The sequence below is a fragment of the Hypomesus transpacificus genome, chromosome 15, assembly GCF_021917145.1.
Source record: "Hypomesus transpacificus isolate Combined female chromosome 15, fHypTra1, whole genome shotgun sequence".
Classification (NCBI taxonomy): domain Eukaryota; kingdom Metazoa; phylum Chordata; class Actinopteri; order Osmeriformes; family Osmeridae; genus Hypomesus; species Hypomesus transpacificus.
Genome location: NC_061074.1, coordinates 5529871 through 5553826, shown reverse-complemented (window position 1 = coordinate 5553826; position 23956 = coordinate 5529871). Strand labels below are relative to the sequence as shown.

General features: G+C 43.5%; 3 protein-coding genes across 5 annotated transcripts; 1 reads left to right on the top strand and 2 right to left on the bottom strand.

Moving 5' to 3' along the window:
* Positions 1-584: 584 nt before the first annotated feature.
* On the top strand, positions 585-6419 carry vtna (vitronectin a). Of its 3 annotated transcripts, none has more exons than XM_047036430.1 (9): positions 601-686; positions 994-1113; positions 1226-1753; positions 3571-3710; positions 4008-4164; positions 4446-4598; positions 4754-5097; positions 5197-5461; positions 5836-6419. In XM_047036430.1, the coding sequence occupies exons 1-9, from the start codon at positions 629-631 to the stop codon at positions 5955-5957; spliced, it is 1887 nt and encodes a 628-aa protein (XP_046892386.1). In that variant the 5' UTR covers positions 601-628; the 3' UTR covers positions 5958-6419. The 3 variants fall into 3 exon arrangements, with proteins under 3 accessions (XP_046892384.1, XP_046892386.1, XP_046892385.1); XM_047036429.1 differs by having other exon boundaries at positions 4754-5130; XM_047036428.1 differs by having other exon boundaries at positions 585-686; positions 4754-5461.
* A 179-nt stretch (positions 6420-6598) lies between these two features.
* On the bottom strand, positions 6599-11681 carry scarf1 (scavenger receptor class F, member 1). The gene is made up of 11 exons (XM_047036427.1): positions 11349-11681; positions 11145-11206; positions 10894-10995; positions 10066-10603; positions 9618-9836; positions 9321-9449; positions 8942-9048; positions 8630-8741; positions 8418-8545; positions 8057-8194; positions 6599-7801 (listed from the first exon to the last, which is right to left on the bottom strand). The coding sequence occupies exons 1-11, from the start codon at positions 11444-11446 to the stop codon at positions 6684-6686; spliced, it is 2751 nt and encodes a 916-aa protein (XP_046892383.1). The 5' UTR covers positions 11447-11681; the 3' UTR covers positions 6599-6683.
* Positions 11682-11942: 261 nt separating this feature from the next.
* LOC124477762 (Rab interacting lysosomal protein) lies at positions 11943-23673 on the bottom strand. Its single transcript, XM_047035766.1, has 8 exons — positions 22898-23673; positions 21738-21861; positions 17360-17481; positions 16306-16500; positions 14598-14767; positions 14371-14493; positions 14121-14219; positions 11943-13430 (listed from the first exon to the last, which is right to left on the bottom strand). The coding sequence occupies exons 1-8, from the start codon at positions 23240-23242 to the stop codon at positions 13310-13312; spliced, it is 1299 nt and encodes a 432-aa protein (XP_046891722.1). The 5' UTR covers positions 23243-23673; the 3' UTR covers positions 11943-13309.
* Positions 23674-23956: the final 283 nt, after the last annotated feature.

Below are 23956 nucleotides of genomic sequence, written 5' to 3'. Positions count from 1 at the left end.
TTACAGTTTTGCTCTGCAAAGTCAGTCTTTTCTCATTATCATGTTTATTTTTAAATTCTGTAGCTGGAGCCGGTCATAGTTTTACGTAATACCTATCCACCACTCTACCCCCATAGCAAAACAAATGGAACTGCACTGACCTACTTTGTTGCCAGAGTGAGTTTAGTCAATCCTTTCCAGATTACATGTCACTTCAGAGTGTTAAACCAGTGTGTATCAGGATAAATAGTTTTACAGCAGAAGTTGTAGCGAGAAGAGAGCTCTGAGCAATGCTGTTGTAGACTTTCCTTGTGAATGAGATCCTTCTTGGTGGGTAGTCAAGACACACTGCCCACATTATGTCTTTAGGGTGACCATTTTATGTTTAATTATCTTAATTAACAAATTACTTCAATCAAAGAGAGCAACTTCTTCCTCAAGGAAAGGGAAAATTCAAACCCACAAAGATTTCACTTTTCACTGTGCCCTTCTCATTCTACGAAGTAATTGCTTAAGCAGACCTGTTCAAACAAAGTTTAAGTCAACATACAGAAAGGTTCAATGACCAGTGGCCATTGATTAGTTGTCCACAGCCCAGGAGCCTTGCATGTCCACCTTTCACTACATTCTTATTCTCAAGTGAAACAGCATGAAGTTGGGGCTGATTCTGCTGGTAGCCACATTGGCCACTGCATTTGCTGCAGAGGGTAAGTCCATTAATTTTTAGTCTGTTTAAAAAGAAAATTGTGTTGTTGTCTTTACATTGACAGGATCCAAATGAAGGCAGAAATTAAGAAAAAAAGCTGTTTATTAAATTGTTTTTTACAAGAATTACTTGGTGATTCCTTTGATGCTCCTAACATATGTGACAGAGAATGGTATATCACATCCTTATTCCCTTATACTCATTGTATGATACACTGGAATCACAAGTGATGTGATCAACATGTTGTACAGGTCCCTGTCTCAATCCAACTTTTGTCAGCGAACTCATTCATGTCTGCACCGTCTTAGAGTCTTGCATGGGCCGCTGTGAGAACGGCTTTGACGCTCAGAAGAGCTGCCAATGTGACTCCATGTGTCGGTATTACAAGAGCTGCTGCTTGGACTATGAGACGGCATGTCGTATGAGAAGTAAGAACCTTGTCTTGTACCTTTACAAAGATCCACTCTTGGTCATGTTGATCTGAATAGAATGCTGAGTTTTCTCTTTAAGTGTTACTGATATAATGTTTTGTCTATTCAGCTCGAGGAGACACATTTGTCTTTGCTGAAGACGACGAGGAGTCTCTTGACAGCACCCCCACACCTATTGCCACCATCAACCATACCCCAACCGTTGACTCTGGCTATTCAGGCCATCAACATGGGCCAAGACGCTATGACAGTGTGGTTGCTTTCTCTACTACTCCTGCCACACAGGCCTCCCCAGTAACAAAGGCAACCACAGCTCTTTCAGCTATCAAAGTCCCTGATACACAGGAGGAATCTCGGCCACCCCAAGATCCAACAGCAGAGTCCCACGTCCGACTGAACGTCCCCACAACTGTGAAGTCACATATCAAAGTAAATGTCCTGACAACTAAGAAAGATCCCAGGAGGGAAATTTTATTGAGACCAAATCTGGCAACCCCAGAACCAACGACAGCCCCTGTCACGACCACAGAGAGAGTGACCACCACCAAAGCTCCAGACCCAGATGCAGAGGCTTGTAGCGGCCGGCCCTTTGACTCTTTCATGCAGATGAAAAATGGCTCAATCTATGCCTTCAGAGGTGAGGCTGGGGACAACTCAGTAAAAAAAATCAGTGACGAGTCATTCACACGTGATCAGTTAAAGGGGCAATTGACTGTTTTTTTGGGGTATTTCACACTGTTCCTTAAGGTCTCCGAATAGGGTATGTAACATTGGTTGGGTTGAAAATGGCCCGGGTGCTGTTCTATGCCCTCTGACAGATCCTCTGAAATGTTCCCGGGAAAAAACACTAGCTTTTCTCCTTTTATGGTATGCTCATTAATATTTAGATAAGCTGCGCGCTGATTGGTTGGTTATCAACGAGTGAAGCTGGGAGCAAAAACGCAACACGGCCAACAGCAGCACTCGCTGAAACACCAAAGTTGGAGACTTGAAATAAAAACGCGCAAATAAATCTATTGTGTCTACACAACACTGTTTTCAAAAGATTGACTATATATCATTTGAAATGATAACATTACTTGTTTCCACTTCTGTTGTTGAAGCAAACTGGATTGACTTAGGTGGGTAGAACGTTAGGCTACAGCTTAGCAACCAAACCATATCGTGATTCTACTCAGCTTCAGTTAGCTAGCTAAGCTAGCTCTAGATATCTTGCTGTAAAATAACATGACAAAGATCTGGACAAACATGCATCGTGAATTGTAGATTTTCATTACACAGGTTATTTATTGGAATGAAACAGTCAGGAACATGAATCAACGTTAGCCCCATTGCCAAAAACTAGGCTAAATTATCACACATTCTATGCTCGCGTCAACTAGCAAGCCAAACTTGTTTACATGCCTACAGTCTAGGTGTTACTAGTAACAGTTAGTAGCAATGCTAACGTATCCTGTATCTAAAACCTGCCTTTCTCCAGTTCTTTCAAATAGATTACCTAGACAGGCGTTAGCAATAAGCAGCTAGTCTAGCTAGAGTCATTTGATGTGTGTAGAAACGTATTTAGCATTCTACCTGGTATGCTATACAGGAAACGTTAGCATTGCTAATAACTGTTAACACAACATCATACTGTCCTTATAGCTTGCGGTTGCAATGAGCATACGGTTGGAACAGCACATCTTTCCAGGTTCAGCTTCCTAGCATATCCTGCTTGAAATTGTCCAAGGTTGTCAAAACTGTCTTGGGTGAAATGTTCAGAGCAAATGAATGATTGAGTGTCGAACTTCGCCGGAATCTTCTCGTAGACAACAGCAGCCATGCCTGTTGAATGTTTGGCTCCTTGGGAAGACTGTGAGTGTTAGCCTTCCCTGTACAGCCTGGAACACAGCATTTACGACCGTGGTCCATTTTCAATATCCTTGTTATAATTCAAAACGTTCTTCTTTGTAATTCCTTATAAGTAGCCTACACAGAGCAGCGCGCAGCTAAACTAGTATCGGAGATAGACGCTACCTCTGGCTGGTCTGGATGTAAATTCTGGGGCGTGACAAAGATACAGACCAGAGCCAATAAGAGGGCGATCACCGGTCCTACGTGGGACTGGTGGCTTTGTTGAAAAGCTAGCGTTTTACAGCCAAATTTTTTCTTTTTGAGATTTGAATAGGAAAGAGGTGTCAATGGACTTTTATATTCACGGTATGTTCAGTTTACCCTCCGAACTGTCGTTTTTCAACAATGACGAGGTAAAATCGGTTTTGCAGTCAATTGCCCCTTTAAATTAGATGTTTGTATCTAGGTCCAACAAAACATTGGTTAATTAATTATTCATAACTCAAATAGATTAGTCACAGCATTTTGTTTTGTCAGTATATTATTGTACTTAAAATGGATGGATAAATACAGTAAGTTGTTGATAAGACAGCATTGCTTACAGCTGTGTGTCCCATACAGGGGAATACTTCTTTGTACTGGATGAAAAGTCTGTGCTTCCTGGCTACCCCAAACTCATCAAGGATGTCTGGGGCATCAAAGGGCCCATTGACGCTGCCTTCACTCGAATCAACTGCCAGGGCAAAACCTACATTTTCAAGGTGGGACACACTCTATATGTATAATTCAACTTGTTGGGACAACATGTGGGACATTTCCTTAGTTAAACATTTACATGTATGTGTTTTGTTGTGAATGTTATTACCTTGACTCAGAATGGATAAGGTGCGTATAAGACACTGCTTATCAGAGGGACACTGTGTTGCCAGTTTTGTGCTTCTGATCGTGCTAAACGTTTACGAGAGCAGAGTACAAGTGTTAATCGTGAAATGATCAGCTACATCACAACACAGACAAAAAATAATCAATGCTGATCAAAGGTAATGTTTTCATAACAGAGAAATCAGTACTGGAGGTTTGATGATGGCGTATTGGATGAGGACTATCCCAGAGACATTACTGTGGGCTTTACTAAGGTTCCAGACAACATAGATGCCGCCTTTGCCATGCCAGCCCACAGTCACCATGGCAAAGAGAAGGTGTACTTCTTCAAAGGTCTGGAGCACATCTGAATTTTTTTTTAAACCTAGAGGAAAAAAAGAACATTCATATTCAAAATGTGACTATTGAAATACACCACAGCTATATCCCACATCATTTCTAACCTTAACTGACAAGGAGGTCAATCATCTTTTTTGGCAATTTCTTTCTCCATAAACTGTACAGTCAAAGTATTATAAATAAAAAAAATTACGTATACAACCAGAATTGTATTTAAAAAAATGTACAATAATAGTAAATATTTAATTACATTCTGTGTATCTGTGTTTTCTCAGGTGACCAGTACTACCAGTATGAGTTCCTCCACCAGCCATCTCACGAGGAGTGTATCAGCATGTCAGTGAGGTCCCCCTCTACCCTCTTCCGACGCTACACCGATGTCTACTACAACAACTGGGAACCCTTTTACCATGAGCTCTTTGGAGGCAGTGAGTCATTTTTTGTGTCTATCCTTCTGTCTACATGGTTAAACAACTGAATATGTCTGAATATGTATTTTTATTCATACCAGCAGCTTAACGTCTTACTTTTCAGCTGTAGGCTTGTAGTGTACATTCTTCTCCATCTCTTCTCGTACCCTCAGAGCCCATCCGTCATGATGGGCACCACTTCATCAACAAGGACTGGGTCGGCATCAAGTCACCTGTGGATGCTGTCATGGGGGGCAGGATCTATGTTGCCCCATGGGTCTCTCCCCCTCGTCGCAATGATGACCGACGCCCAGAGGGCAACTACCGCCCCAACCAGCAATGGGGGCAACAATGGGGGCAACAGTGGGGGCAACAACGGGGGCAACAGTGGGGTCGCCGCAGGCAAAACCGATCCCCTTTCTGGGAGTCTATGGCTGAAAGAGGAATGGACATGGGCCAGGGCTTCGCTGAGAGAGGTATGGACATGGGTCAGGGCTTCGCTGAGAGAGGTATGGACATGGGTCAGGGCTTCGCTGAGAGAGGTATGGACATGGGTCAGGGCTTCGCTGAGAGAGGTATGGACATGGGTCAGGGCTTCGCTGAGAGAGGTATGGACATGGGCCGGGGCTTCGCTGAGAGAGGTATGGACATGAGGCTGACAGAGCCGGAGATAGCGATGAGGGACAGGTTGGGGAGCAACTTGGGGTTGCGTCAACAAGACTGGGACCAGGACCGGGACCAGGACCGACGGAGAGATTACGATTATCGCAGACACTATGAGAGCGACAGCTATTACTCCAGATATCCCACTGCAGAAAGACACTACTGGGAGCTCGTACGGAAGGGCCAGCCCCTGCAGAGCGTCTACTTCTTCAAAGCAGGTAATGAAATGCAAAAAAAACACTTTGAATATATGTATATGCAAATGTATTTGTGGATGGGTTAAGGCTTCTAGACATTTTATATGTTTTTTCGTCTCTGGGTTATTTAGTCTTTAGGATTGATTATTTTCTATTATGGAGGGGGTTTCGGTAGGTAAACTCAGCCCTCGTTCATGTGGCCGGGAATGGAGTTAAAAATGTAAAAAGTTATTAAATAAAATATTCTATTTGGTTAAGTAAGTAGGTTCTACTGACAATAAGAATCAGTACAGTACATGACATAAATCGCTAATGTGCAAACACCAGGTAACAAACACATTGGAAATAACCTGAAACCCCTGTTGTTACAACTGTTTTGTGTTTGTGTTTCCCAGATAAATACTACAGAGTGGATTTGAAGACCAAAAAAGTCGACTTTGCAAACCCCCCATATCCCAGATCTATCGCTAAGTACTGGCTCAGCTGCCCTGACAACACAAAGGCAGAAAAGAAATAGTTTCTAAGGGGGGGATTTTATTGTGTTCATGTAGTCTACAGAAGACTCAGGTGACCTGACCCGTTAGGTACTGTAACAATGCTATGTTGTCTTTACAATTTCATTGAAACATTTACAACTGTATATATATATAGGATTTCTTTTTGATGAAAGATCTTAATCTTGATTAAACAGTCATTGGGATAAGACCTATCCCTTTACAAAGACTGCATCACCCATAATGCCCCTGTGCATAGGTAACGCAATGTCAATAAAAATGCTGGTATCTGAGGCTATGCAGACTTTACAGCTCACCTACACAAACCCATCAACCTCACAGCTAAGCACCCAATCGTTAATCATAAAGCATACAAAGTCCAGATGGCTGTCATCCATACCATGGGGTCATGTTCTACTCTACATCATCTATTTGAAACCATGTTTGGATTTGCCCATGTTGTTTTAAAGTACACGTAAACTTTTCTCTTTATAGGGAATTGTATACAACAATCAAAACAACCTATACGATAACAGAAAGAAAATGTACATCCTATCATATATGTGTTGAAACATAAAAATGAGACACAATCGCAAGTGTTTTTTTCTATAAGCCAAATAAGTAACAAGCGTTGTAGTAAAATGACTGAAATATTTGATGATGTAAGACACAAATGATCAGCCTTTTCTTTTGTTTTTCAAGTCTTTAAAACAGTTTCTGACCAAAATACCGTAGAGGCTGTAAAGTCGTTATGAATTGTTTATCAGAACATTCTCATAACTGGGCTCATTTTCCACATTGACCACCAGGCCTTGGTTAGCAATGACCTCACTAAAACTAACAGCGTCCGTAACAGGTCCCACCGTCAGGTACCCACTCTCACTCTGTTCCGTCCCAGCATCAGCGCCCTCCAGCTTGACCTCTTCACCTCTTGCAACCAGCACACGCTTTAAAATGGAGGAAAGCGGCCTTTTGGGAGTGGCGCCATCAGGTGGCGGATTGTCAGTTGAGCCTATTGTTCCAGAGGAGCTGGGTTGTGTCAGCTTTCTCCTACTGGGCTTTCTCATGGTCACCTCTGCTACCACTGGGGTCCCCTGCTCCCAAACGCTAGCCCGGGTGCCCAGTTTCCTCCTGGGAGGCTTGGTGATGCTCTCCACCGCTTTTGTCTTGGGCCTCCCAGCCTCCTGGTCTTTCTGTCTCTGGAGGCTGCCTAGCCGTCGTAGCATGGCCTGAACGGGACCTTCAGAGGTGGGTTCCACTTTAGATGTGGGCCTGCCAGTCTTACCCACAGTCACATACACAGTGGTGATCTTATCTGCGCCTGTGTCTGCCTCGTGAGCATCAGATGCTGGCGTTGGTGTTTGAGCCTTACAGGCAGCAGCATTCGACATGGTGCGTCTTCGCCCGACCGCCCCAGGGACTTGAAGGGTGGAGCAAGAAGGGGTGGAGCTGTACCTTTCTGTGTCAGAGTCTTCCCCTCCATCGCTGTTGGAGCCTTGGTTGTCCAACATGCCACTTTTGTCCTCACCCATCTGCCCCCCATCAGCTAAGCTGTCTTCCCCTGGTTTCCCTCCTCCTCCCTGCGCTTGGAGAGCAGAGAGCACCAGGACGCCCCAGGCCGTCTTGGGCTTGGTGCGGGGGGCCCCGGGGCATGCCAGGTCCTGGGTGGAACTACGACGCTCCTTGGGGCTGAAGCGTGTGCCCTCTGCGAAAGAGACTGAGGGCCTCTTTGACTTGGCAATGCTGGAGGTGCGAGGGATGGCAAAGGGCAGGGACATGTCTTCACTGCTAAAGCCAGATGGATCAAGGAACATGTTGCACTTGGAGCTCATCTCCTGGAACTCACCTCCCACCATCGATGGGATGTCTGTCAGAAAGAGAGAGAAAGACAGAGAGGCAGGTTATGAGAGGTTTTAAGAGACGGAGGGGAAAAAGAGCTAAAAGCCAAATAGTTGTTTAATGTTGTTTTGAAAAAGAAAACATCTACCAATAGAGGGCAGTAGGGGATTACACTTCCCATGTACTGCAGTCCATATGAATGACTCACAGTCACGGAGATGTATGCAAAAGGAGTTGATGCATTTTGGGTTGAATTCCCGTCATTCAGGAAAGTCTTCATTACCTTCCCTGGGTGGGACACAGTACAGAGCCTCCCCTTCTTCCTCGTCGCTATCGAAGGACGAGCCCTCTGTGACCCAGCCCGAGGACGGAGGCTCAATAAAGCTGTGGTTGAAGTTCATCTCCGGATCATGGTGAGAAACTGGAGAGTGATAAAATGCTCTGAAAGCTCACATGTCATCTCTAAACTATATCCAATACACCATTAAGGCGAAACATAATTTCTATGCAGAACATTTGTATAAAATCCTCATAATTCTATGTAATCCATAATTCTAATGCTGTGTCTGTAAACCATTCGTAAGATGTTATAAAGTTCCATGAGGGAATATGACATGACATAAAGCTATAGCTGGGAGTCTCACCTGTCACTCTGGGCAGGCCTGAAGACCAGACAGACATACAGGGCACGGCTGAGCTCACATTGGCCAGGACGTTGTACACATGGTGTTTCATACGAGAAGAAGAAGTAACTCCATCAGCTACGTTTACCCTGAACAACCATAGTGAGATTGGGGAGTCAGGAAACAGTGTGTTTGTTTGTGTGGGGACAGATTCATTCAAGTTGGATGTAGACCTCTCTTTGCGATCTGCGGGCCCTCCACCACAGCAGCAACAACAGAAGACCAGGGCTAGCATCACCAGCAGCAGGGGGACCAGCAGGCCAGCAACAAGAGCCCCACGGCCACCTGACACACACAGAGCCACAAACAGAAACACGATTAAAAACCTGTTGTGCACAAACACTCATCAACAGAAGGGTACCGACGAGTGCATATACATGAATGAACTAATCAGTGCAAACAAACAGAGGCACACACACACATATAAACACACACAATACACGTCATAAAGAAAAGCATGGATGCACAAGCACCCAGGAGCATACTGTGTGGACAGGTGCCTGTGGCTGGGGTGCAGGTGACATCCTCTCCACAGTCACATTCTGAAGAGCAGTTGAGGCCATACCGGTGATCAGGACATGTGCTGTTACAGCTGGCCCCATAACACAGAGAGAAAAGTACAATCATGACCTCTTCTTTTAAAACGGCTTTTGTATATGTATCTGTCCTCCATTTCCAATACACGTACACACTTACGAACACACACTGTACAAACAGTGGAAAAATAAAACATAAAACAACAGGCTTGCAGATAGAGTAATGCGTGTTTTTAATTTGAATGATCTTCGTGTGTGTGTTCTTTTGATAACACGTTCTGGTGAAAATGTAATGCGTGATTTCTGTTTGCAGAAACTGAATTTTCACCTCTCTCCCTGGAAGCCAGGCTTACAGACACATCTTCCTGTCACATGATCACAATGGCCATGGAAACAGGGGCTGCACAGGGAGCGGCAGGCATCCCCAAACGTCCTGTCAGTACAGGGCTGGTCACAGCTGCAGACAGGCACACAATGAACCGAACAAAATAGCAATTATGTCTTTTTAAGCCAAAATACGATTTCCATTATCTAATTTTTCAACAACATAATATGACAGAAATTGTAGTATTTAAAGTCAGAAGTATCAAAGTTGCTTCCTTTAATGCTGCATTCACACACTCACTTAGGTCCAGTCCAACCTGGGTCGCAACGCCAACACTTCCCTGTTGTGGGGTCACATGGTTCACTGTTCCTACAGTGAGGGCACTTCTCCTGACACTGGTCACCATAGTGACCGTACGGGCACTTGATGTTGCACCGTGTGCCATTCCATCCCGACTCACAGGCAACACACGTCCCATCCACAACAGAGCACGGCTGGCCACCTTTACAATGACCACAACTACAAATAAGAGAGAAAGAAAGAGAAAGAAATTACAGATAATCATTCAAATTGGGGAAGGAAAACTCAAACACAAAATTAGCCAGGACACCACAGTCAAATCCAAACAACCAACAACACGCAGCTCTCTCTAGTCTGAGTGACAAAAACACACTTTAGTAACAAAGGATCTGTGTAAAGTGCACTGATTATATAATCCCAAACACATGCACTTACTGATTTACCTTACCTGAGTTTACACCTGCTACCATACTCCCCAGCATCACAGGGCATGTTACAGTACTCGCCCTTATACCCAGGCAGGCACACACAGTCCCCGCTGTTAGGGTCACAGTTGCTGTGTTCCATATCGCAGTTGCAGTGCCGGTCACATGCTGGCCCCCACCAGCCAGACTCACACTCACAGGTGCCCATCCTCTGTTGACATGGCGAAAGGTAGCAATTGCAGCGCAGGGCGCATTTTTGTCCCCAGTACCGAGGGGCACACTGGCACCCGCCTGTCAGCTGGTCACAGGTGGCACCCAGGGCATTCTGCGAACACTGACACGTCTTGGCACATGTGGGTGTCCACCAGCCCTCATCACAGGTGCAGTTGCCATAGACTGGGTTACACTGTCCGTGGCGAGTACACTTGCAAGCGTACTGGCACAATGGGCCCCACCGGTTGGGGAGGCATGTGCACTCACCAGTGACGGCGTCGCAGTGCCCATGTGGGTGGCATTGGCATACCTTGCGACAGTCTGGTGCCCAGAATTCTGGTGGGCAGCCTACAGGAAGAGATAAGATTGTTTAAGGCACAGCAACACAAAAACATTGAAACATGCAAAGAGCAAATATTTATTTGACAAATGTATGTCCTCTCAACACCAAATAATGTGTTTTTTTCTCTCAACAAGAGGCACAAGAAATGTTGATTAATAATGTCCTGTAATGAAGTGTGGTAAAGCTGCCTCTACCTAGCATCAACTGAAAATAAATGCTTAGCCATTTCTTACTTTACAGCTCAGGGTGTTTGGTTCGTTGCTATGTTGGTGAGATGTTTTCAGTGTAAACTCACGTGTCTTGCAGTTGGCCCCGTAGAAGCCTGGCGGACAGCGACACACTCCCGGGTACACACAGATCTCATCTTTTTGACAGGTTCGCTCGCCCTCACAGATAGCTGAACACAATACAGGTACAATACAGAATTCATGGTTCAGAGTTCATAAATGAGGTCAGACCAACACACTGTCAGACACATTAAGGGGCAACAATATACATTTGAAATAATGTAGAGGAGTAAATTATTTTTAGGCCACTGATACTCACGTATTGTGCACTCCTCTCCTTCTTGTCTCCACCCATTACAACATACAAGGGTGGAAGGGTCTCTGTTTGTAGAGAAGGAAAACATACACTACTGTAAAATACACCATATCTTGACCTTAAGTCAAGAAACTCATTAATTCAAAAGAGAGGGAATTCTGTTTGAGGTGCTATGAGAGAGATTGGATGAAATTAGAGCTGCCCTACCTGAGATCCTGGCAAACATTTTTTCCAGAAGGGTCCAGATTTTGTGCAGAGAGGTTGCAGCAGAGCAGTATTCCAAAACTTATCAGAAGAAGGTCCATTTCCACACCAGAACCAGATCTGAATCAGTCCTCACAGGTCTCAGACAAGAGCAAGACTAACAAGTTGTTAGTGTCCACAATATCCAAACCAAGAGTTGTTTGTTCTTTTTAGTTCCTCAATCACCAAGTCCAAGTTTAGGACAGGTTGTACTTCTATTTTCCTACCACCACCAATCTCTCTCTGCTTTACCTTCAACTCCTCTCTTCCTCCTCCTTGGTTTTCTCTATGCTTTAGTTGGTCAGTGGTCTGTTGAGTCCAGTGTGGTCCAAACCCCTGGATTTCCTCCACCAGCTTCCTGGGGATGTGAGGGTCATTTCCTCCTATTCAATCAGACACTCTGGCTTTTGAAATACTGGACCACAATCTAAGATTCTGGGAAAAGGTAAGCAGCAATAGTAATTGATCAACTTGTGTTTTTCAGATATTATTTGATTTTATAATTTCAGACAGTTTAGAAACCCTATTTTGCCAACATACAAAGACAGTACACATTTCTCAGGAGCTTCAAAACTTTATTTGGTTATCATAGTACAACATCTTGTTGTTTAAAAAAGCATGCTTACAAAAATAAAATGTACAATAAGTGTTGTAGGAAATCTGAGTGGGGCCCTTAGGCTACATCAAAAGCAAAAGTTTGAATGTCAAAAAAGTCAGACAATTTAGACACAAAGTCCAAGTATCTTTAGCATATGGGTGGACGGGCACAGGGGTTCGAAAAATACAGTTGTGAAATGAAAATACTTTGTATGTACTTACTGCATGTTTTGCATATCAGGGGTTGGACAGTGAGAACATATACAAACTTTTTCCACCCACCCCCTCTTGAGGAAAAATAATTCCTCTTTAAGTGCAGTAACCAATCTACAGGGGCTAGTGTCTTAGTCTTACGAACACACACACAAGCAGAAAATGCATATATACCCATGACAACCACCTGAGATACCATCAAATTCATTCTTTGCCAGCAGGGAGAAATTATTTAAAAGATTGTTGAAAAGTTAAAAAAATACAATAAGATTAATTAAGTTTGGGAATAGATTAAAAAATATATTATGTCATACATTCAGGGTCAAGGACTGCAGTTTAATCACAAATAAAGAACAGACTGGCGGTGTGTACCACAAACTGATTTGATGATTGTGTATTGTTTGTGAGAAAGTAGTCTTGCTGAAACCAAGTCATGCTGAACACAATTGCGTTGATATTTCAAAGGAAATTACCTTATCATAAGGTAAATGCATGGTTATTAACTGTTCGAGCTGATAAAAGCCCTCTTGTGGCAGAAAAGTATACCTACAGTTAATAATAATTTCTGTGGGGAAAAAAAATACATCATGGTATCAACTTTGGTTAATGATCATTGTTAAAGCACCTATAAATACCATTATAAAATATAATACTTCCACATTTCTTTAAGGATTTATATGGCATGTACCATACTTTTCTATGTCGGAAGACCCCTATCAATCCTGTACAACACAGTTGACATGAATGCAAGAAATGTATGCAGAGTATAACTTTTTTTAAACATTCCAGAGAAAACCCAAGGAAGCGAGGAAGACAGAGAAAACAAACACATTTGAAGAGAAAGGGAACAGAAAAAAAACAAAAACATTAGGGGTACAACTAGAAAAGTGGGAACACCATTATGTGTTTAGTCCGGGCATTCAATTTTGCTAGACCCGCAATTCATGCTGTATACTGGGTTGGTTTTGCAACGAAAAAAGAAACATGTACCACACATGGTAATGTGTTACAGCTAACAAATACTGTAGCACTGTGGGTATACTAGAGGGGAAAGGTAAAATGGTCAGGAAGACAAATGTACATCAAGAAGGGTATGTTGAGGAGGGCGGGGGGGGTCAGGGCGATTGTCTGGGCTCTGTCTCCGCATCCTCGGGGACGATGATTTCCCAGGAGGAGCTTGTGGCGCTCTGGTGGGAGGGGCTGTGGCTGCTGCCTGAGCGGGTCAGGAAGCCAAAGCTGAGAAACAATGGAGGAGGCGACAAACAAAGGTCAGGGGTCAGGACCGTCTGTCACCAGCCACGGATAAAATACAGGATGACGGCAGGTGACCCAGATAATGTGTTAGACACTGTCATTGGAATGTAATAAATGGTGTTGTTTGTCTACCCTTCAATAAGGTTCCTGTGGTTGTCCTTGCAGAAAATATTTGTTCAGAATAAAGCTGGGTGGAACCCCTTTCTTATTACACACATTTCTTGAACATTGAGAAGTGATATGCCTCTATGTAAGGGTAAAGTGAGGGTTCATGCTGATATATGCTGACATGTGAGTTATGCTGAGGTATTCAGTAGAAGCCGAAAAACCTGCCTAACCAACCAAACAACCAACCAACCAACCCATTGATTCTTATTTACCTTTGAACAATAAGAGACCTTGGCTTTAAGACTGTGGCTGACACATAGCTGAATCTCATTGTTTTTAAGATTGACAGAATATAGCAGGCATTCCAGTCTAAACACATGCCTGTTTAAGTCTGATGAGGTCTTAACATGTTCATGTCACGCGCAACTAACACAGGTGCTTAGTATTGCTTGAAAGTGACCCTCAGATTATACTCTGGAACCGTTTCCACCAAAACAACAAACCCGTACTGTACATGCTGTTAACACATAAATGTACAATGACTTCTAGGTTAGCAGCACTCACAGGTTTCTGATGCGAGACTCGGCAGGTTTGTCCTCAGCGCCATCTGTCTCTGTTCGGGCTTCTCCCCTCTCAAACAGTGGGCCCTTATCCTCCTCATCGCTGTGGAAACCAATCATTACAGGGAGACAATGTAAGTGTGTGTTTCCATTTCTACTGCATGTCTGACTGTGTAATTCATAATTACTATGGCATGGGTCATTATTCTTAATTTGTGCGAGTGTGTGTGTGTGTGTGTGTGTGCATGTCTCACCTGCTGCAGGCATCCACTGGAACCCCCAGCATCTTGGCCTTAATAACTGTTCTCTGCTTCTTAATGGCAGACCGCATTGCATCCAACAAGAAGCCCGGGCACCTTTCATCATTTAAAATCTCCCTTCAAGACACACACACACACATAAATGAAGAAAAACTAACAACAAAAGTAACAAAAACTTTTAGATACCATCCCCCACATGCGACCACAGACATTCAACCCACCTCTGGTAGTAGGCAAGTTCTTCCTGGACCAGGAAGAGGTTGGCCTTGAGCTCATTCCTCTCAGACAGAATCTCCCTGACCTCCTGCTTGGTGAAACAGGGCCTGTTTGGATCCTTCATGTCAATGATCATCTTGTCGGTCAGGTCCAGCTGTGTCGTAGATGGACTCCCCTGTTTAAAACACACCATTTACCACACTTAAAACAATTGATTTTAACTGCTACTATGTAGAGAGTGCAAGAAGGGTCAAACGCTATAGTTATAGACTTGCGGACAACACTGGCAAATTATAAAGATCAAAGTTCGGCTGACAGTTATTGTATGGGAGGGATGGTGGTGTCATGTTCCCAAGAATGACAACACAGTAGGGTGTCACAAACCAGCAAAGCGAGGCAGTGAACACTGTTTTGAATACATGGTTAAGTTAGTATAGTTAGTAGTTAGTTTAGTTAGACTTGTACACCACTATTCAAAACTTGTGACCCCTATATGTTGAACATATGCACCTTCCATCCAAAGTAAATTCCTCGTCTGTGCAAACTTTCATGTATAAACCCCTTTTTGATTCTGATTATGATTAAGTGAATGTACGATGCTGAATGCCTATTTGCAATATATGCAATGTGAACACTTAAATAAACATCATGGCTCATTAAATCAACCCACTCCTCACACACCACTCCTTACACACCACTCCTTACACACACCTCCTTACACAACACTCCTTACACAACACTCCTTACACACCACTCCTTACACACCACTCCTTACACACCACTCCTCACATACCACTCCTTACACACACCTCCTTACACACCACTCCTTACACACCACTCCTTACACACCACTCCTTACACACCACTCCTTACACACCACTCCTTACACACCACTCCTCACACACCACTCCTTACACACCACTCCTTACACACCACTCCTTACACACCACTCCTTACACACCACTCCTCACATACCACTCCTTACACACACCTCCTTACACACCACTCCTTACACACCACTCCTTACACACCACTCCTCACATCCCACTCCTTACACACACCTCCTTACACACCACTCCTTACACACCACTCCTTACACAACACTCCTTACACACCACTCCTTACACACCACTCCTTACACACCACTCCTCACATACCACTCCTTACACACACCTCCTTACACACCACTCCTTACACACCACTCCTTACACACCACTCCTCACACACCACTCCTTACACACCACTCCTTACACACCACTCCTCACATACCACTCCTTACACACACCTCCTTACACACCACTCCTTACACACCACTCCTTACACACCACTCCTCACATACCACTCCTTACACATACCTCCTTACACACCACTCCTTACACACCACTCCTTACATAACACTCCTTACACGCCACTCCTTACACACCACTCCTTACACACCACTCCTCACATACCACTCCTTACACACCACTCCTTACACACCACTTCTTACACACCACTCCTCACATACCACTCCTCACATACCACTCCTTACACACCACTCCTTACACACCACTCCTTACACACCACTCCTTACACACCACTCCTCACACAACACTCCTTACATATCACTCCTTACACACACCTCCTTACACACCACTCCTTACACACCACTCCTTACACACCACTCCTTACACACCACTCCTCACACACCACTCCATACACACCACTCCTTACCGTGCCAGCAGCGCTGAGCGAGTGGGCCTTCTCCAGTTGGGAACTGAGGCGTTCTATCTCTTTCTGTTTCTCCCTCAGGTCTGCCTCCATGTCGGCCTTCCTTTCCACGGCGCTCTTCACCTGTGTCTGCACTATGGTCTGCTTGTGTCTCAGCTCGCCGTTCATCTTCATGAAGCGCTCCAACTGCTCCTGGAGCTGGACGATACACGCACAGGTAAAGCACAAGTCCATAAAGGATAGTTTACAGACAAGCACGTATAGATCCACAATCAAGGACACAGTCACACGTGGACACACACAGACACATGGGAGAGTGAATTGATTCATACACGTGTTGAGGTCAATGGAACTGCAATTGTACGCGCACACACACACACACAAATGAATGATAGGACACACACCTACATGCAAATTAAACCGATGCAGCAACAGAGGGCATATGTTAGAACACAGCCACAGCACCCAAAAAGAAGCTTTCCTTTCCTACACTAATCGAGACTCTTGGCTTAGCTGAGTAAAAGCAAAAACAAACCCAGCTGGTTCAGACTGTATGTAAAGCCATTATATCAGACTGACAGAGAGGAGTGGAGCAGTTGCCTGAACTTGTTCTTGTCTCTAAGGTGTGGTTCAGCTGACTGAAGTCATAACCATTACTATTTTTATGTCAGTGCCCTTCCCGGATTTGTTAAGAAACTCATGTGTCTCATCGACTGAAAGTAGTTTTTATGACACTAATCTTGTGGATGTTTCATCTTGTGTGTTTGTCCATACTGTGTATTCTGTGTAACATTCCCTATGTGGCAGCTGATACAGTACATTGGGCTTTGTGTGTGTGTATGTCTGTGTGTCTGCAGGTGAATTTATGAAAAAAGCACCATGTCCATTGTTTTTGAAACTACCTAGAGGTAATAAAACATTTTACAATTCCAAGGTACCCAACAAATTCAGTAATAACCTCTGTATAACACGTTGATGGCACACACAGATGGTGACTTTACAATAACCTTTGACACATTATTAGAAAGCAAGTCTGTGTGTGTGTGTCTATTCTTACCGCTTCTACCTCTTTGGACACACTGGTGATCTCCTGTTGTTTGGCCCTCAGCTCATCTCTCTGCTTGTCCACCACCTCCTTCAGTTTCAGCATCACCTCCCTTTCCTGCCGCTGAACGCGGTCTAGAACACAGGAAACATGATACAACATCCCCACTGTGGTCCATCATGGGTCAACATGAAGACAACCGCATCATTTGGGATTTCTTCACTGTCAGGTTGGCCAAAGTGTGGTTCATTGATGTTCAACATGAAACAGCACTATCAATGAAGATAAACTAAATTAAAGAGTTATACCAAAGGTTTATGTGTCCATTTAAATCATTTGCATTATACAAATATGATTGACAGGTACTCAGTGTGTGTAGGCTACATCATCCATCAATCAATAGTAAAAATGATCAGAGAGTTAAAGAAGCATTGTTTATGGTAGGCACAATAACATATTCATGGCCTGCATTCTATAGACCAATGGTTCCCAAACGGTGTGCCGCGGCACACTGGTGTGCCGTGAGGCAAGGCCAGGTGTGCCGTGGGATTTTGTGACAGCCATACAAATGTTGCCCAAAAAATATCAAAATTGATGGCTTAGCGCCAGTAAGATTTGTAACAAAATATCAGCCTTGGTGGTGGCACACACAGCGTCCAAGTTAATAGACTTGGTGACGCGTTCGAACCGTTCTCGCGCAAAGAGCTAGAGCCGCAACACACAGACGCTCTAAGAATGTTACCTCAGAATGTCCTGTCAAACAACATTAACGGATTGCGGTTAGCTAGTTTTGCTAAAAGTCATTATAAGAAATAAAATGGATCGCTTTATTGTGAGGAGCAAACCACAGACAGTCAGCGTAGAAGAACCACCTAAAGAGAAGAAAAGAAAGACTGTCAGCAGACAGTATCATGAAAGCTACCTGTCTTATGGCTTCACCTGGACCGGGGATGTCAACTGCCTCCATCCCGAGTGCGTAATCTGTCGGGAGAAGTTGGCTAATGCTAACATGGTGCCAAGTAAATTGAAGAGGCACTTGGAAACCAAACATCCCTTTCACGTTGAGAGAAACTTGGCCTTCTTTAAAAGAGCGAAGGATCTGAACCAGAGGCAGCAAGACCATTTGTTGGATTGTGTAAAAGTGTCTGATAAGGCTATGGAGGCAAGTTATATGCTAGCGGAGCTTATTGCAAAGCAGAAAAAACCACACACATAGCGGAGACGCTCATCCTCCCCGCTTTAAAAAAAATTGCAGGTGTCGGGGCTGCCCAACTCCTGGCAAACGTCAGATATGTTGATGGTGATTCAATCAAAGAGACTTTTTTATTCTGTAAAGAAATGGAAAGCCACACAACAGGGGAAGAGGTATTCAGGGTAACTAATGACTATTTAAAAGAGAAAGGTCTGACCTGGGAAATGTGCGTCAGTCTTTGTACAGATGGTGCGGCATGCATGACGGGGAGAGTGAGAGGTTTTGTTACCAAGGTGAAAGAACAAAACCCAAATATTGTGACAAACCACTGTATTTTACATCGCGAGGCATTAGTTGCCAAAACCATGCCCCCGGAGTTGGCTGAGGTGCTGGATCAATCTGTGCAGGTGGTGAATTACATCAAATCAAGGCCATTAAAGTCTCGGCTATTCTCCCAACTGTGCGCTGAGATGGGAGCTGACCACCAAAGCCTCCTCACAGAGGTACGTTGGCTGTCACGGGGAAAAGTCCTGTCCCGTCTTTATGAGCTGCGGGAATAGGTTTTGGAGTTTTCGAAGGAACACCCTGTCCCTCATAAGGACAAGCTCGCGGATCAGAGGTGGGGCGCCAAGCTGGCTTACCTTGCAGATATTTTTGGGCATCTCAACGAGTTAAACACCAAGCTTCAGGGCAGAAATGAGAACATTCTATCGTCCACAGACAAGATTCGGGGGTTTATGGGGAAGCTTATCCTGTGGCAGGAGGCTTTGGAACAGGGTTCCATGGAGATGTTCCCACTGGCATCAGCCGCGCCACAGGCTGCTAGGGAGCGCGCTTTATTTGCTGAACACCTTCAGACATTAAAAGAGAGGTTTGAGCGCTACTTTCCACGTGTGGCCGACATCGAGGACTTTGACTGGATTCGAGCCCCATTCAATCAGGAATCCTCAACACAAAAGCTCATTTTGAGGGAAAGAGAGGAATGTGCAGAGCTCCGGATGGACCGCACAATGAAACTCAAATTTAGTGAGCTCCCACTGGATCAGTTTTGGTTGGCTTCTGCATCAGAGTACCCAACTATCTCCCGCCACGCGATTGAACAACTTCTTCTTTTTCCCACTACCTACCTGTGTGAGTTGGCATTCTCTACTCTAGTTTACATGAAGAGCAACAGGAGGTCACGCCTCTCCGTTGAACAGGACTTGCGAGTGGCCCTCTCTTCAGTACCACCAATAATTAAAAAAATCTGCGAGCAACGACAGGCACATGTTTCTCACTAGCTTGTAAGCAGGCAAAATAGCAAATGTTAAATAGCAAATGTACAATATAAAATGTTTAAATGCTGATTCAAATATACATTAGTTGTAAGTTTACAAACGTTCAAATTAATTATAGAATTAGTTTGTCAGTAAATATTTAATAAGTAGTAATATAGTTTTTTGACTAATTGTATTTGGCATTAGTTGGTAAGTTAAGTTGCCCAGTTGCCCATAATGCGTGTCTATTTAAATGACCATATATGGAAATCACGTTGGTCACATGACTCTACTCCGCACGTTACAAATGTTTTTGGTTTGCTTTATGGCACATTCGGATGGAGTGGCAGCTTGGTCCGGGCACTTTTGCACTTTCTTGTACTTGGTTGTCTTTAAAGGTTTTTATAGTGTGGTACCCTTGTATATAGGTCACTTCAGTCATACATGGAAGTCACGTTGTATGCCCAGTGAAACAACGTCATTGTTGGCCTCACAAGGGCTAGTTCCCTGTATAATGTATCATTCAAATGGTACTACAGAGTTATGTATTAATTTCTGAGTTATGCATGACACCTGCATTTTGTATATTTTCTGTTTGTGCTTTACCACATACACCCAACAACACCTCAATGAATTCATTGTTTTTACAAGTATTTAATACAAAGAGTTATGATTCTACTGGATATCCAAGTCTCCCTTTTTTTCTTCATTCTAATTGGACCCTCAGCGAGGGCACCTTTCACCATAACATCAGTAAATAAAAATAAACGTTTACAGAGTGATAACACATGTTATAGAGGCGCTTTGCACAGATATGAATACAGGTGTGCCTTGAGATTTTGACATGCCTTTTGGTGTGCCTTGGGCACAAAAAGTTTGAAAAACACTGCTATAGACCATCAACGGTCACCTGAGACTAAGTACCACAGCAAAACACCCTCAGTCTAGACTCGTTTAAGGTCACGGCTTAAATATGGGATTACCCTCTGCACATGGCTGTATTTAAGACCTCATTCTATACTGTGAGTTAATTCTGGCTCCATGGCTTGGTTAATGGCACCTACCTTTGTGGGGTATGTGCCAGGGATGGACATGCCAAGTTTATCAAAGCTGGTAAGAGCAATCTAGATATTACAGGTTTAAACAGCATAATATAGGTTGGTTGATTCTGATACTGGCCTGTGATATAACTTCTTAAATGTCTTAAATGTAATTATAAACCTTATTAGATTGTCTTTGCAGCCTCTGGGAAAATGAACATGGGCAGATGCTTTTGCTGAAGTGAAACTGAATTGAATTATCATGTTATTTCCCAGCACACATATAGACTTCTTCTCCTTCAAGGAAATATGTGCCTATCAGGTTGGGAACCCTTACATTCCTGTAAATAATGCCACATGACTTTGTATTACAACAAATCCTGTTAAATTCCATTTTGTAGAGTTAATTAAGATCTTATTAATAGAAAATACTGACAATGTGTATAACATAAAATCCATCACGTTCTCAAGAACATACTGTATATCACACATCCTATGAAAAAGTCAAATCAAACTAAAATTGCTTCTAAGAGCTTCTGACCAAGTATTGGTTAGGGCACTGCTATACTGAACCATCGCTCAGGAGACAAATAGATTTCACTTTTGAAATTCCTGTTGGAGCAGAAGTGTATTATTTCCGTAATAATACTTAGCATGATAGTCACACACCCACTTCCAAAAGGGGACAAAAGGGAAGTGCAAAGGGATTCCATGGTCAGCCAGTGTTTTCTCCCATGACCACAAGTATACAACAATGTGTAAACACAACCACTGTTCAGCACAATCACTATTCATGTGACTTGCACTACAATATGGTGTTTTCATGCAGTGGGAGTGTATTTAGCTCGGTGTCTGTGTGTTTATGGTCATGAGTCTCTAAGAGCCTCTACACTCAAACCAACCTTCCTGCGCATGGTTGCCCTTCAGACGGCTCTGCAGCTCCTGGTTGTCTCCCTGTAGCTGGAGCACCTGGGCCTGCAGCTCCTCACACCTCCTCCTCCACTGCTCCTCCTCCTGTCGCACCTCCTGCAGGGGGACAGGGGAAAACACACATTTGGATACCGAAAGGTACAAGGTCAACTAGGAAAACAGATTGTCATGCAGTCTATAGTTTATAATTGTCTCTTGTGGAGGAATGAAATCTATGCTGCTAATTCAATGCTGCTATTTCATATGTTCTATGTCTCTGTTGAATAAAAAGATAATCAATACCACAGATATACAAAATGTGTAATGACAATGCTGAACATATATTCCCAATATAATCAATGCTCCAGATATAAAAAGTAATGATAATGATGAACTCATATTCCAAATGTATGATTATGCACCAAGATGTGACTGTGTCTGTGAAAGTGAGAAATAGGCCTTGCAGGAGAGTGTATCTTTTATTGAGGAGAGGAATGCAATAGTCAGCATTCTGGAGGGGAGGCGGGAGGGCTACACTGGAGTGAACAATGGACCTCACAACTCTTGAAAGAAGATTCATTAGAAGGTGGATAATGTATCCCTTTGCATCTGGACATCACCAGACCCCACCCCCCCCCCCCCCCCCCCCCCCCCCCCCCCCCCCCTTGAATGGCCTTATGAATTTCTTATCAATAAACTACAAAGAACTTGTTCTGAGATTCAACCTTGCATTCTTCTCCAAATTAGTGCATTAAAAGAGCACAACTGGACAGAATTGTTTTGGTCACTGGGGCTAAATGTAAACAGCATGGACAATCCCTTTACTCATATTCAACACGTGATCCTGATACTAACATGAAGTCATCTGTCTTCATGATACGTAGCTTTAGCCGAGATACCTTCCGCATGTGCGATCTGTCAAACAAGCACACTGGGGGTTTTGCCAACTGACCAAATGGCTACAGATTGGCACATTATTAGAACGCCACATTTTCTGAACTTTAACAGGTTATATAACATGATTGGCCTATATATTTAAGACAGGAAAAATATGACATGGGTTCATTCGTCACACAATGACATGCGCAAACTAAAGGCCTTAAGTTCAAATGAACAACCATTTGATGCCTTTAACATTGCCGCATTTACTCACCCGTATTTCATTCTTGTTGCAATCTTCGTTTTCTTTTAAAACTCTTTTTTTCTGTTGCTGTACCTGTAATGTTTCGAAAGCTTTGTATAATTCCTCTTCTTTTGATTTGAGGGCATTATTTCGTGAGGCATAGCTCTCTAACAGCTCGAGAACTTTTACTATTTTAGGCACGAGTCCGAGAGCGCTCTCTTTACCGTAACCGTCAATAAGTTTTTCCACTTCGGAACCAATCAGTTTGGCTATTTCGTAAACATCGTCTACAGTTAGAGTTAAACATGTTCTTTCAAAACAACCCTCTGTATTTTTATCATCGGTCTGTTCATTCCTCTCGCAGTTGCTCTCCATGCTGCTCGTAGCCTATAAACGGTGTACAACAACAGAACAGAAACTCTACGAGAAATCAAAGAGTCACCCTGACATATGGCATATCATCTGTGACACAACGAAAGCGAAATTGCATCTCAACTGGAAATACATTAGCGCGTTGTTTCAAATGCATTTATTGCAAGTGCAGACATCTTGTCCGCTACACAGAATGCCTCTACCTTACAGGTTGCACATTACAACTGCAGTCTTCCGATATTACGTCACACGAATTTATGTGCAAGAAAATGTAAATCTATCCCGAAAGGAATAAAAGGAACATTGAGTTCTGTTTTGGTACTCCACTCTAGACTCCCTCACTTGTTTTTCAATACAAAACCCTCCTACTTCTCTGACCAATGTAATACGAGTGTGCTCCCGTAGGCTACACCACAAGCGAGCACGACCGTTCTATAAAAACAGAGGCTTGGCTTACCAGGTCAACCGTGCTTTAATGGATGTGACGGCGCATGCAAATTGTATTTCCTCTTATGGCAAGGCAAATGAGGATATTACATTGTTCTACACTTGATCATTGAGTAAAGAAGAAAATGCGATTGATATCCTCAAACATTATGGAAGTTAATGTGTTTTAAAGAGTGAACTCAAGCGCCTATTTACGTTACAATTTAAATAAACTGCGGCCAAAACAAGCAGCGTCAAGCCTATACTGGAAATAAAACAATCAAGTAATTT

Coding starts and splice junctions, on each gene's coding strand:
- vtna (XM_047036428.1), top strand. CDS start 629: ATGAAGTTGGGGCTGATTCTGCTGGTAGCCACATTGGCCACTGCATTT. Junction 687..993: donor CACTGCATTTGCTGCAGAGG/GTAAGTCCATTA, acceptor GCACCGTCTTAG/AGTCTTGCATGGGCCGCTGT. Junction 3,711..4,007: donor GCAAAACCTACATTTTCAAG/GTGGGACACACT, acceptor TTTTCATAACAG/AGAAATCAGTACTGGAGGTT.
- scarf1 (XM_047036427.1), bottom strand. CDS start 11,446: ATGGACCTTCTTCTGATAAGTTTTGGAATACTGCTCTGCTGCAACCTC. Junction 9,837..10,065: donor GGTAGCAGGTGTAAACTCAG/GTAAGGTAAATC, acceptor TCTTATTTGTAG/TTGTGGTCATTGTAAAGGTG. Junction 8,195..8,417: donor AGGCCTGCCCAGAGTGACAG/GTGAGACTCCCA, acceptor ATCACTCTCCAG/TTTCTCACCATGATCCGGAG.
- LOC124477762 (XM_047035766.1), bottom strand. CDS start 23,242: ATGGAGAGCAACTGCGAGAGGAATGAACAGACCGATGATAAAAATACA. Junction 16,501..17,359: donor TGTCCAAAGAGGTAGAAGCG/GTAAGAATAGAC, acceptor TGTATCGTCCAG/CTCCAGGAGCAGTTGGAGCG. Junction 14,220..14,370: donor CCAGTGGATGCCTGCAGCAG/GTGAGACATGCA, acceptor TGGTTTCCACAG/CGATGAGGAGGATAAGGGCC.